Source organism: Limanda limanda, chromosome 7 (assembly GCF_963576545.1).
Source record: "Limanda limanda chromosome 7, fLimLim1.1, whole genome shotgun sequence".
Classification (NCBI taxonomy): Eukaryota; Metazoa; Chordata; class Actinopteri; order Pleuronectiformes; family Pleuronectidae; genus Limanda; species Limanda limanda.
The window spans coordinates 24,744,966-24,758,627 of record NC_083642.1 but is presented as its reverse complement, the minus strand read 5'-3'; the positions used below and the strand labels follow the sequence as shown (position 1 = coordinate 24,758,627).

The 13,662-nt window shown below is 41.6% G+C and overlaps 1 protein-coding gene across 1 annotated transcript; it reads left to right on the top strand.

The window, feature by feature from the left end:
* Positions 1–310: 310 nt before the first annotated feature.
* krt8 (keratin 8) lies at positions 311–5,516 on the top strand. The gene is made up of 8 exons (XM_061074007.1): positions 311–844; positions 2,560–2,768; positions 3,404–3,464; positions 3,597–3,692; positions 3,854–4,018; positions 4,166–4,291; positions 4,431–4,695; positions 4,795–5,516. The coding sequence occupies exons 1-8, from the start codon at positions 404–406 to the stop codon at positions 5,049–5,051; spliced, it is 1,620 nt and encodes a 539-aa protein (XP_060929990.1). The 5' UTR covers positions 311–403; the 3' UTR covers positions 5,052–5,516.
* Positions 5,517–13,662: the final 8,146 nt, after the last annotated feature.

The following is a 13,662-nucleotide window of genomic DNA, read 5'->3' as shown; positions in this document are numbered from 1 at the left end:
TCAGACCACCAGATCCTACTTGCTGAATCAGCTGTTGCGTGTTTGAGTAATTTCACCTGACTGGACACACACAGAAATGCGGCTGCTCGACAATCCTCGTCCAAAGATAAGGTTGTCTCTAACAACACAGAGAAGCGCATGTAGAAAGCACAGGTAATGGTTTTGAGTGTCTGGACAATGTGTCATGGAGGTGTAAAGTTACAGCCCTGCCTCCCTCTCTCACCCTGCCCTGCAGCCAATGGCAGCTCGGCCCAGGCCCCTCCCACATCATCAGGCTTTAAAACTCCTCAGTAGTTTCTTCTCTGTCTACCCACTCTGGTCTCTCCCCTCTGCCTGCCTGCCTTGCACTCCAAGCCCTTCGGTCTGACCTTCCCAGGCTCACAAGTCCACTCCAGATTTCAGAATGTCCTCCTTTAAGACCACCTCGTTTAGTGTGAAGTCTTCTTCTGCCCCAAGGAACTACAGCAGCAGTTCCTACTCTGGACCAAGCAATGTCTCACGCAGAAGCTACGGTGTCCAGAGCTCTTATGGAGGAGGAGGACAGAGCAGGGGCTTTGGAGGATCTGGCATCACCAGCAGCACTGCCTACAGCGTGAGCTCAGGCATGGGCGGAGGAGCAGGTATGGGAATGGGCTATGGAAGTGGCATGGGCGGCAGCGGAGGTATGGGAATGGGCTTTGGTGGTGGCATGGGTGCTCAGGCCGCCATCACTGCAGTGACTGTGAACAGGAGCCTGCTGACCCCCTTGAACCTCTCGATTGACCCCAACATCCAAGTCGTCCGCACCCAGGAGAAGGAGCAGATCAAGGGCCTGAACAACCGCTTTGCTTCCTTCATTGACAAGGTAATATAAGGCAGATACAGTGGTGTCCAAAACTCTGAGACCGTTTTCAATTATGACGTGGTCTTAGGGTTTTGGACCCTACCTTCGATGTGTGCACCAGAAAATTCTGGTTAATCAGGCACTAGCCTTTGCTGGATCTCCACTTCAAACAGGAGTAGCTTTAGTTGGATGTAAAACTCACTCAAAGTGTGGTCAAAAAGTTTCAGTGCTGTGACATTGTTATGCAATATCTGATATCGAGGTCCATATGTTTGCCACATGTTTCGTCAATGCTGATTTCCTCACTTTTGCTGCGTTGAGAAAGCTGATTTATTCCCCTCTCTGCTTTCGTCACCTCCCACAAATGCAGTTATGGCAAAAAAGATTTAATGTGCTCAAACTTCAGGGCTAGGCTCTCTATCGCTTTGGCTCAGACAGCCCTTTTATAGTGATGAAGAACAGACTTGCAGAAATGAGAGACAGAGAAAGACAAAGACAGCGAAAGAGAGAGAAAGCTAAGGGTGTGTCAGGGCAGAGCTCGGTGCTTGTGATACCAGTTACCTTGGGACTGGTCCCTCCCTTAGTTTGGGTGTGGCTCTATCTGCTGGCCTTGTGGCCTCCACCCCTCCCCAACACACATACACACACACCCCCACACACACACAGTCAGAACTTAGTGATATTGTTGTCCCTCATGACAAAACCTTCATGGACCGTGACTAACTTTTTAAGTACAGCTCATTTGGCGTATGAAAACAAAGACCTTTAAGTTTTCAAATGTGTATAAAAGGCCAGCATTGGGGTTCTAGTCACAGGTGTTTTTGTCCTTTAAGGACTCTGCAGTGGGTTAATATTTAAAAGGCCAGTTGGTTTCATGTTCCTGTCAGCTGACTGGCTACATATCAACTCTCTTTCTCCCTTTGCAAAGCAGATAAAGTGGATTTTGCATACTTCCCAGAAGGGAAAAAACCTTTGATCTGTTATCTCGTATCAGTATTTACTCATGTTAAAATGAGGGCATGGTTGGATGTGACCTGAACTCTATAATTGTGTTACATCTGCTTTCACTGTTTCATATCTGTTGTTCAGAAAATATGAAAAGTCTCTACCTCCCCTCGTCCTATATGCTCACCTGCTATATGGCCTCTTCACCTCCCCCTCACTTGGTGCTTTGTTCTCTTCCGTCATCACACCTCTAGTGGTTAAATATTTACTCTTCTGCATCTGCCTGCGGATGCAATTTGGCGTCACCCCTTCTCTGGCCCTCTCTGCATTTGTCTTCCCTCAACGCACAAAAACAGGAAGACACGGAAAGAGAGGGTTTAACTGGATTTTTCCTCCATCACTGGTGTTTTCCAACCTCGTCTCGTTCTACTTCCTCTCTGCCCCTTGTCAGGATGCACATGTGTCACATAGGCCTTCCTTTTTGGATAGGTAGGGCCAGTGTGGAAACTCAGCCAGTTTACAGATCACAAATATAGATAAGACCAACAAAGACTGTAGACAATGAATGAATAATAGGCATGGTAATGTTGACCGCAAGAGAAAGTGAATTTAACAAGGAAATTTCATTCATTGATCAGAAATGAGTAGGAATAAGTCTCCATATGTTTAAGTCATCGATTCTTTGTAAAGGTTTTCTTAACTTATTCTTTTCTCACTGAACGAATGTGGTTTTGAGCCCTCCACTCATCCAATGACATTTGTCTCTCCCTACATCTCTCTGTGGCCATCAGGTGCGCTTCTTGGAGCAGCAGAACAAAATGCTGGAGACCAAGTGGAACCTGTTGCAGGGGCAAACCACCACCCGCTCCAACATCGACGCCATGTTTGAGGCCTACATCTCTAACCTGCGCAGACAGCTGGATAGCCTTGGCAACGACAAGATGAAGCTGGAGGCTGACCTGCACAACATGCAGGGCCTGGTGGAGGACTTCAAGAACAAGTGAGTGTGTTCATACGTGAGGATTTTTGTGTCATCAGGCCTTTTTATTTGTTGCAAAAAAGTAAATATAATATCACTGCATTTTTCAACATCAAGACCCATGTTCAACAGTTCAAGTTAGATCTGAGCTTCAGGACAAGCCTTGCAGTACACTGAGGAAATCATTTTGTGGACTACTCCCTACATCTGTCCATTGTCTTGCGTCACACAAACTCTCGGGAATTACAACACTGAGAAGGCATGTACTGAACAGCGATTACATTACATACGTCTGGAGATAAAACTCATTTTACAGAGTTGGCTGTCAACACAGCTGTCTATAGCTACACATAAGTCGAGACAAGCATAAATGTGTGGATGCTGAATTGCATGTCTCTAACACAAACAGGTACATAGCACCCCACATAATTGTTAGTTACGCACAAACAAATGGAGCATATCAGCTGGGAAGCCTGTGAGGGAGACATGTCAGTAACACCTCTTAGGCTGGGCCCTGAGTGAACACACAATATGAGGCTAATGTCCCACAGGAGTTCAAGAGTTTGGAATGGACCACTTGTGCCTCCTAGTGTTACATCAGTGTATAAACTCTCAGAAGTGAATGGGAGCATGACCGATTTCTGTATCCCTCTCAGGTATGAAGATGAGATCAACAAGCGCACAGAGTGTGAGAACGACTTTGTCCTCATCAAGAAGGTCAGCATCATGAGTCACTCAACTACAAATCTCATACCTAATTTGCAGTTTCTTTCAGCATTTAATACTTTTCTTCCACGGAAGATTTGAATGTTATGAAGTCTAAACAAAGCTTTTTCTTTTTCTTGCCAGGATGTCGATGAGGCCTACATGAACAAGGTTGAGCTGGAGGCCAAACTCGAGAGTCTGACGGATGAGATCAACTTCCTCAGGTCGATCTATGAGGAGGTACGTTTCATTCTTTCCCTCTATGCTCAACACCTTTTCTGATTGATTAATCCAGTTATGGCAGGCTTATGACACTTGTAGTGTCTATTTAGAATAGGTCTCTACTTTGCTAAATCCAGGGTTTGCTAAATCCTTTTCTCTTTTTCTTTTAACTTCTTCAGGAACTGCATGAGCTCCAGGGCCAGATCAAGGACACTTCAGTTGTTGTGGAGATGGACAACAGCCGTAACCTGGACATGGACTCCATTGTGGCAGAAGTCAAGGCACAGTATGAAGACATTGCCAATCGCTCCCGCGCTGAAGCAGAGACATGGTACAAGTCCAAGGTAATGGAATTTTTCTCATTAAACATGAACAATTTTATATATCCATGGATCCTTTTTTCCCTATAGTGAAGTGAAATTGGGTTTGCGAAAACCTTTTCAACCTCATCACATATACTGAACAATACCTTGTCTTGCTGATTCATTTAGTATGAGGAGATGCAGACATCAGCCAGCAGATATGGAGATGACCTGAGAAGTACCAAGACAGAGATCTCAGACCTTAACCGCATGATCCAGAGACTCACATCAGAGATCGATTCCGTCAAGGGACAGGTATGATAGAAAAGGGTTTTGGAACAATGACATTTTGAGCCAGTTTATAATATTATGTAATACTGCCCCATGTTAAACACATTCATTCAACACTCAGGAGGGCAGACAGAGTCTAATTTTTGAAAAAATATTTTCCCAGCGCGCCAACCTAGAGGCCCAGATTGCAGAGGCTGAGGAGCGTGGTGAAATTGCAGTGAAGGACGCCAAGGCCCGTATCAGGGACCTGGAAGATGCCCTGCAGAGAGCCAAACAGGACATGGCCCGCCAGATCCGAGAATACCAGGACCTGATGAACGTCAAGCTGGCTCTGGACATTGAGATTGCAACCTACAGGAAACTGCTCGAGGGAGAGGAAGACAGGCTGGCGACTGGCATCCAGTCCATCAACATCTCTCAACAGAGCTGTAAGTCACCTTTGTTGACAGAGATTTCTGTCTTTTTGACAGAGCTTTAACAGGTTTTAACCGATTCCACTTTTTCTCCAACCTCTCCTTCTTCAACAGCAAGCTACAATGCTTTCCCCAAGGACAGCGTGAAGAGCAGCTACTCCAGCGGCTACTCCAGCGGTTTTAACAGTGGATATGGCGGTGGATATGGCGGTGGATATAGCAGTGGATATGGCAGCAGCGCGGGCGGCTTCAGTGGCGGCAGTTCGGGCGGCTACAGCACCACCCAGACCAAGAAGAATGTCGTGATCAAAATGATCGAGACCAAGGATGGCAGGGTGGTGTCTGAGTCCTCCGAGGTCATCGAGGATTGAGCTGTCTAGTCTAGAGGTGTAGCCACCTGTCTACTATGATCTCCTCTGCCTCTCCGGTAGTTTTATACTCACATTTCACCCCTCACCCAAAGTAACGTAATACACAAGTCTGAAGTAAAATGCTTGCCATTCACTCTCCAATAGAGTCTAAACATGAAACAGTAAATGAACGCAAAGATCTGAAGGGACCAAAGAATTTAAGATCTGATGTCTGACTGTCTGTACTGTCTGTACTAAAATTGATTGTGTCTTAGAAAGTGAGATTAAGAAAAAATGGGCAAATTGCAAAAATGAAGAAAACACTTCCTTGAAATGCGACAGCTATTTCATACACTGTTACTATCAAAACTGTGTTGCATCAAATGGACTGTGGCTTTGTCAAAGGAATGTGAATGTACTAAAACAATGCTTCAGTGTTGTTTAACTATGTATTAAAATTGCCTGCTACAGTAGGTAGTGCATGTCTTCCCTGTGCGTGTCCTGTAACTGAAACTGTTTGACCCCTTAGGAGGCTGTCCGCGTCATACTGTTGTCCTGAGGTGCTGATTTTGCTACCAAACCAAATAAAATGTGTTTACTGAAAAAAAAAAAAGTGGTTTTATTTGAAATGATTAAGAAGACAGAAATATATATTTGGGAGGGAGCGTTTGAATAAAAGTATATTTATATTTGTATAATATTAATTTATTTGCATGAAAAATGCATATATGGAAACAATATTAATTTTAAAGTAAAAGTTAGATGTATTTCATATAATTTTACATCCAAGTCCTTAAAACATGTGTGTTCGTAAATTCACAAGACAGTTTTATGGAGCAAAAATTATTATTTTGTTTTTATTTAGCAGATAAATAGGAAGTGAAGTAATTTTTCAATCATGTGACTATGGGTCAGGATTTGTGGTAAGAACCCATTTTCTCTTTATAAACTGCATTTTTAAAAGAACATTTGCCTTGTATGTATTTGGCAGGTGGCATGTATATCCACTACACAATTAATTCTCTCAGATTTAATCAATTTATTTAGATTAATTCTACTTGAGGAAAAGACAGACTCAACGACAGGTGACGCTGTCTCTCACATTCCTTGACTGATCTTTGTTCAGTGCAAGTACAATGTTCAGTTGATTTCCAATTAGCTTATCTCAGGGCAACATTGTTGTGCTGTGGTTCGAACTGTTACCTCACAGCAAGAAGGTTCTCAGCTTGAATTCCTGTCTGGCCGGGGTCTTCCTGCATCGAGTTGGGCTGGTACTCCGACTTCCTCCCTCAGTCCAGAGAGAAGCAGATTTGTGTTACGTTGTTTTGGGAATCTAAATTGACCATTGGTGTGAATGGTTGTCTGTCTCTCTATGTTGGCCCTGAGATATGCTGGTGACCTGTTCGGGGTGTTGCCCATATCTCACCCAATGTCTGATGGGATTGGTTCCAGTTCCACTCACAACCCTTAAAAGGATATGCAGTATATATATGGATGGATGAATAGGTTATCCTAGCTTATAATTCCAGGCAAATGCTTGATTTATCTTGAATTACTTGCTTATGGTGTTGTTTTGCATGTTGGACCTCATCACTTGCTTTCATTGCTATGATGTTCACTTTGCAGGAAAAGGAATATATTCCTCTCCTGTGGCCTAAGTTAATGTAATAAAAAGTTCATAGTAATAATTTAAAGTTAATACAAACAGGGTAGTAAATGTTCCATTTGCATCTGTGTTGGGCCTTGTGTTATTTACAGCACGTTGTGTAAGTTAGGCCAAACAATAAGTATCTTTACAAATTAGTATAATTCATACCCAAAGGGGAGGTTTTCAGCCAGGTTTACCTAAATGTTGAAGCTGTGGAATAACTTCCAGTTAACGTAATTGTTTGGCTACCTTCTAAACCTGACCATTTGAAAGGAGCTGTAAAAAATATGCTTTAGGTGCCACATTATTTATGGATCAAGTAGTCACATACACTGAAGTCTACCTATGATGTAATAAGGCCCCTCTTTTATGGACTGTGTAGACAAGTGACAAATGAACAGTCATATGCCTGTGTACAGGAGCTCTCTGACTACCTACATACTGAATAGCAAACATTTTTACTGGATAGATTTGGAGATTTTTCAAAGTAAAGTCCCTCATTTTTACTGGATAGATTTGGAGATTTTTCAAAGTAAAGTCCAACATTTTCACTGTGGAATAGATCATATCAGGATTTTCACTGTAGAAAATAGATCATTTCAGGATTCAAGGAGAAAGAGGAGAAGTAAGAAAGAAAGAAAGAAGGAGGAGAAAAAAGAAAGAAAGAAGGAGAAGATGGAGAAGAAAGAAAGGAGAAAGAGAGAGGAGGAGAGAGAGGGGACGACGAGCAGGAGGTTCCCCATTTTTCTCTTCAAATTCTTCAATTTCACCTAATCTCCTCTCCCATCCTTCGTCTTCCTCTGCCCTGTCAATCATCCCCTCATCCCCCCTTCCAGTCTTACCCTCTTCCCTCCCCTCCCCTCCTCCATCCACCTGTAAAATTAGCTACTTTTTCTTCTATGTGTCAATATGTGACTCGTATATCTCAAAAACTACTTAACTACTAATGTAGGAGAGAAGCTCAAACCCTGAAGCCCCACATAAATTGTTATTTTTGTTATTGTGGGACTAAAACAGTTCAATGTGTAGTGTTATGACTGATTCACCCGACTGCCCTCATTCATTAAGCTTTAATGAATACACATGACACGGGGAGCTTCTCTTCCTAGCGTCTCCTTCCTCTTCACCTACTTATCACACCAAATAAATGATTATCTAATCAATACATGTTACTGACTTGACTTCTTATGCAGAGTCCCTGAGCCTTTTCGTCCTCAGATCCAGGGCCGCAGCTGCGGCCACATTGTGGATTATGGCGGTTTTATAAATCTGCTTTTCGTCTAGGGAAACCTACAGATACGCCTTTTTAGAGTGATGTGGAACAGACCTTTTGGAGAATTTAGTGTCGGTGTTGGAGAGTGAGAAATCTGCAAAACACACGGCTTGACATTGTTGTCATGGTCGTAATGGCGGCTTGGAACCTACGCAATCTGTATGCAGACTCCACAGACAGGGTGATGAAAAACGAAAAGACTTTAAATAATGAAGACAGAACTCAGCTGTTGTAAAACACTGAACTCTTGACCTTATTGCTGATTGCAATAAAACATGTTTTTGTTTTTGGTCTGAGGGCAACTTTAAATTCTGTGAATCAAATGTTGGCAAAAGACACTAATGACCTTCTAATCGCTTTTGATCAAGGGGTTTGTGTCTGTCCTCGCCCTGTTAGATCTTAGTGCGACACTACTGATAATTTATTACAGAGACTACTGCCAATTGGCAAAAAGGAACCGCCCCAGTGTTGCCAACTCCTCAGCGAGGAAAGTAGCTATTGGCTGTCCTAAAAATCGCTAGAAGTCGCTAAATGAGGTCATCGCCTAATTTGCATAATTGTAATGGTCGCTGTAGGACATACAAAAAGTGAGAAAAAACACCTTTAATTTGTTTAGAACTACAAATGAGCTCTTTCTTCTACAGAAGCGTATTGCATTTACTTGAAAAACAAAATTAAGTTTTTTTTAGATAATTATCTTATCCAAGATAAGTTCTCAATAAAATAAAAAACAGAACTTTATTAGTTTCGTATTCTTCTGTTGATTTTTTATTTTTTTTTTTTATCTTGCCATTGAAATAGACCATCTAGAGGTGTGGAAATGTCTTGATTCTTAGATGCATCACTCTGCATCAATGAAGAGACTGAACTCAATGACTCATGTTTTCCAGTGACAGTGAAGATACATTGACACTTACATCTCGCTCTATAAGCCAGGGCAGGATCAGCGGCAGCCTTACGCATGCGCAATTCATTTGCAGTCTGCTCTCCTCTCTGCTCTGACTGCAGCTACTGAGAGACTGACCGCCTGTGAGTGCTCTGGGACGGCGGAGGGGCTTACGGCAGCACCCGCTGCTCGTTGAGAACAATACGTGCTTTCACGTCAGTCTCCAAAACACCAGAAAGTCTCCAACAACACCAGAAAAAGTCCCTAGATTTGTCGCTAGTAGCTCTTGACAAAAAAAGTCGCCATGAGGATTTGGAAAGTCGCCAGATATAGCGTCAAAGTCGCCAAGTTGGCAACACTGAACCGCCCTAACCTGGTTTAAATCCTATTTTACAGATCGATTCCAATTTGTCCAAATTAATGATGAGTCATCCGTGTGCAAAGTAAAAACGGTATTTCTCAGGGTTCTGTGCTCAGCCCAATTTATTCTCATTATATATGCTTCTGTAACCGGTCTATACTTTGTGTTGGGTACCTGCGTTGTGTGTCAGTTTGTGAAGTAGAAGACCGGGACTTGATTTTCGGGACAGGACTTGTATTGCTGCTAAAAGTGCTCTGTTCAATGTTTTAGCAGAAGAAAAGAAACAGCGTTGGTCATTCGTCTTCAATACATGCCGCTCTCGGCCAGCTCCAATGCATGCTGAATACAATTACAAATCTTGCCTAATAAAAACAAGATTATAAGAAATAATAAATACAAAAATACATAAGGATTTATAAAAATAAAAAACAAAACTATGATTTACAATTTTCTCACATTCACTCATACCACAGTCACACATGATGAAAACATTCACATTTTCAATTTACAACAAGAGTCCTATGCAACAAAACATACCCGTTCAGTGTTTTAGCAGAAGAAAAGAAACAGCGTTGCTTATTCAGCTTCAGTACATGCCTAACATAAAAAATATACGGTTCATCAGGCGGACCCAAAATGGCGAATGCCAAAGCACATGCACAGAAACATAACACATGTTTGCTAGCTCGCTTAAACACTCAAAACTAACTCACAAATGAAAATGAACCAAAAAAGATGAAACAGCTCGACTTCCATGACAAAAATCCAAGCAAATTAATCATTCCAAACACTTACATATACTTTCAGCTTAGAAATGTACACTTAAGTGTACAAAATACATACTGGTCTCTGCCAGCTCCAATGCATTCTGGCCAGAGCCGTGAAAATGAACACAATGTCCGCCCGCGACCAACAGAGAGCGCCAAACCCATGTAAAACACCCAATACAGCAATAACAAATAATTTTTTGTGGAATGCAATATTAGTTTTAATACCTGCTACACTTCCACTAGGAGACTTTATCAGGAAACACTGTAAATTTAAGCTGCAATGCGGATGACACCCAGTTATACATGTCAATAAAACCAGAACAGTGTAATTAATTAACTAAACCTCAAGCACGTTTCAAGGACATAAAGACCTGGATGACCCGCAATTTATCTTTTTAAACTCAGATAAAACACAGGTTCTAATACCTGGCCCTAAATACCTTAGAGATACATTATCTAATGATATAGCTGCGCTAGATGACATTGCCCTGGCTTCCAATGAAACAGTCAGGAATTTGGGAGTCATCTTTGATCGTGATTTATCCTTTGATTCTCACTTAAAATAAGTTATGACATAAGGCGGCCTTCCGTCACTTACATTACATTTTAAAAATGTCCTGTGTCAAACAGAGGCAGATAAACTAGTCTACGCTGTTGAGGAATTTTTGACCATCCTCACACGTTACTGTATATGCCACTATATATTATGTATATAATGTATATTACATTATATCTGTACAGAAGAATAATGTTTGTGTATTGACACAGATACTCCCTTCTCTCCAAGCAGTACCCAAGGTCAGGTTATAGATAAAGGCCCAACCAACAATACATTGTATTGTCTACGCTTAGGGACTTACATATCTAATTCAGATGCGCCAGACAGAGAGAAACCAACTTCAACTCTTTTGTATATTTCACCAGTAGCAAGACATAAGGACACAATGTGATCTAGGAATGCATGTTTAGACTTAACTATTCAATAGGATGCAAACACCTGCATGTAACATAGAGAGTGACAGCATTCATGGATGTGCTGTGAAGATGAGGGAGATATATGGGGAGGCTGTGGGAGACATCTTCACACTTGGCGGTGACAATTGCTCAAGCTACTCTGTTAGCGTTTGTATATTGTTCCAGCTTCTGGTCTCCTTGATCCTTGAGCCTGGCATCAAGTCTACTTTCAAATCTTTTGCATAAGACATCAGCTGCTGCCTGAGTTCTCCTTTCACCAGCTTCCAGAAAACTTCCAGAACAGTCTTTATTACATCCAGACTTGATTATTGTAATTCCTTATTATTTGAGGCTCCAGCAGTAAGTCGTCAAAGACTCTGCAGCAAGTGTCCTGAAAAAAAGGCAGTGGATCATGACAATGTATTGTGGACTATGGTGGCATCTGATCGTGGGGGCTGCTGATCTTAGACCATTATACATATCTGACAAGCCCTCTTCAATTCATTTACTTTCCATTATGCTACAAACTTTTCATTTTAATAAATGTTGTAAATACTCTTATTTTTCTGGTGTTCTCTGTTTCACGTGGCATCTATTGCACTTATGTTTGTCCTGGGAGAGGGATCCCTCACATGTGGCTCTCTCTGAGGTTTCTGCGTTCTTTTTCCCCTGTCTTTTCCTGACTTTTGTTGAAGGTTTAGGGCAGAGGATGTAACACCTTGTTAAAGCCCTATGAGACACATTGGGATTTTTGAAATAGGGCTATACAAATACATTTTGATTGATTGATTGATCGTCATTCAATGTCATACAATGACCCATCAAGATTATGTGAGAAGCAATAAGATACATGTTGTGAATCATCAATATTCATTTGCCTATGAAAATAAAACAAGTTTCACTATTGTTAAATATGATAATTTTATTTAACAAATATATCAGAGTTTAAATGTGGCCAGACAGTCTGGAAAAGTAGTGTTTACGGGCTTAATATAAAAAAAACCTCAAACATGAAATAAAATTGTATAAATAAAATCTGAAAATAAACATACAGTCCAACTGCTTGCACATATCACCAAAAACAGATTATTCCCTGAGCATACAAATGTGTTCTAGTGTTTTTCCTCCACTGTAAACCCCAGCTGTAGATGCAGTAGGGACATTATGTAATATAAAATTAATACTATGACATAACAATTATAACCTTTACCTACTGGAACAGTAAACATTTACCAGAAAGCAAATAGAGTATAGCTCCAATTATCAAAATTTAATCAAATTCATCTCTAGGTAACTAATTCTTCTCTCTGTAACTTTTCATCATGGTCTTGTTGGACTGCTGGGGAGCCCTCCTCTGGTTAAGCATCTCATCATGTCTGCACTGGTTTGCAGCCTCAGCTTCACACAGAAACCCCAGAAGGCCACTTTCATCTATTCGACAACGACGAGATGGAGATGGAGCTGGGAGGAGGCTGGTTGGAGATAAGAGGAGGCTGGTTGGGGCTGGGAGGCTGGTTTTCTGTCTGTTGTCAGTAAGTAGCAAATCAGGTTTCTGAATCTCCAAGCCATCTGCAGTACCAACAACAGGGAAGTCAATGTTCTGGTGACCTCCCGAGATCTCCTCCATCTCGTTGTAGAACTAGAAACGCATTGCCCCCTTGCCTTAAGTGTGGTTATGTCTTTTTTTTCTTTGTAAGCTTCCTCAAGGATATTCCATGTTCAGGCAACTCTATAAGGCTCAAAACTGACCTTAAAGCGGTCAGACAGTTAAGCAGCCATATTCTTCCACATGAGCTTTTTTGAACCATTGCCCATCTTGTCCTTAGCATTTAGTTCTTTCAAGGTTTTAGGCAGCTTACCTCCATCTACTTCCAGCTTCTGCCTCATAAGATCAATGAGAAATAGAGTTTGGTCTCATTGGGGGGTATTGGTTCAGTGATTGCACTTGTGCAGGACATCTCTTAGTCTTTCTGCTCTGTGTGAAATAATTGCTTGTGCAATACTAGCAGATTTAGTGCTTGGTAAATATGTTTATACTATTTAATGATGCCTGAGTGAAAACATATTAGTTAAGATTTGACTCACCAAGTACATGCATTTGGACTTGATCATCAGATCCTGGTCAACGTTGTAGAAGGTAGGGTCAGACGTTGAATGGTAGAGGACAGAGGTGACTGTCTGTTTCATCTGGTCATCCAGAAACAGATAGACTTTATTTATTTATTTTATATCCTTTATCTATCCACCTATACGTAAACAATAAGTCACCCCCTACGCTTTCCTTAATAGTTGCTAAAACTGATAAATATAATAATAATGTCAATATATTTTTCATGTACTAAAGTCTATTGTTTTCCTCAGTCACCGCAGGGTGGTTTCGAGGGGGCGTGGTTTGGATGTGGTCTGGACTGTGCGTATATGCAGGTTCCATGAGTTGATTGGATAATAAAGGTCAGCTGGCGGGAACAGGAGTCTCGAAGCCACGCCCATTCAGGCACACTGAGTTGAACAATGACAAAATGAGGAGAAAACAGCAGAACGCTAGAAAAAAGGGTAAGACAACAGGTAACGTATTATTGTTCTTTGTGACTGTTCAGCAACACTACCGAAGGAGTAGTAACATGCACACACACACACAAACACACACACACACACACACACACACACACACACACACACACACACACACACACACACACACACACACACACACACACACACACACACACACACACACACA

Coding starts and splice junctions, on each gene's coding strand:
- krt8 (XM_061074007.1), top strand. CDS start 404: ATGTCCTCCTTTAAGACCACCTCGTTTAGTGTGAAGTCTTCTTCTGCC. Junction 2,769..3,403: donor GTGGAGGACTTCAAGAACAA/GTGAGTGTGTTC, acceptor TATCCCTCTCAG/GTATGAAGATGAGATCAACA. Junction 4,292..4,430: donor TCGATTCCGTCAAGGGACAG/GTATGATAGAAA, acceptor ATATTTTCCCAG/CGCGCCAACCTAGAGGCCCA.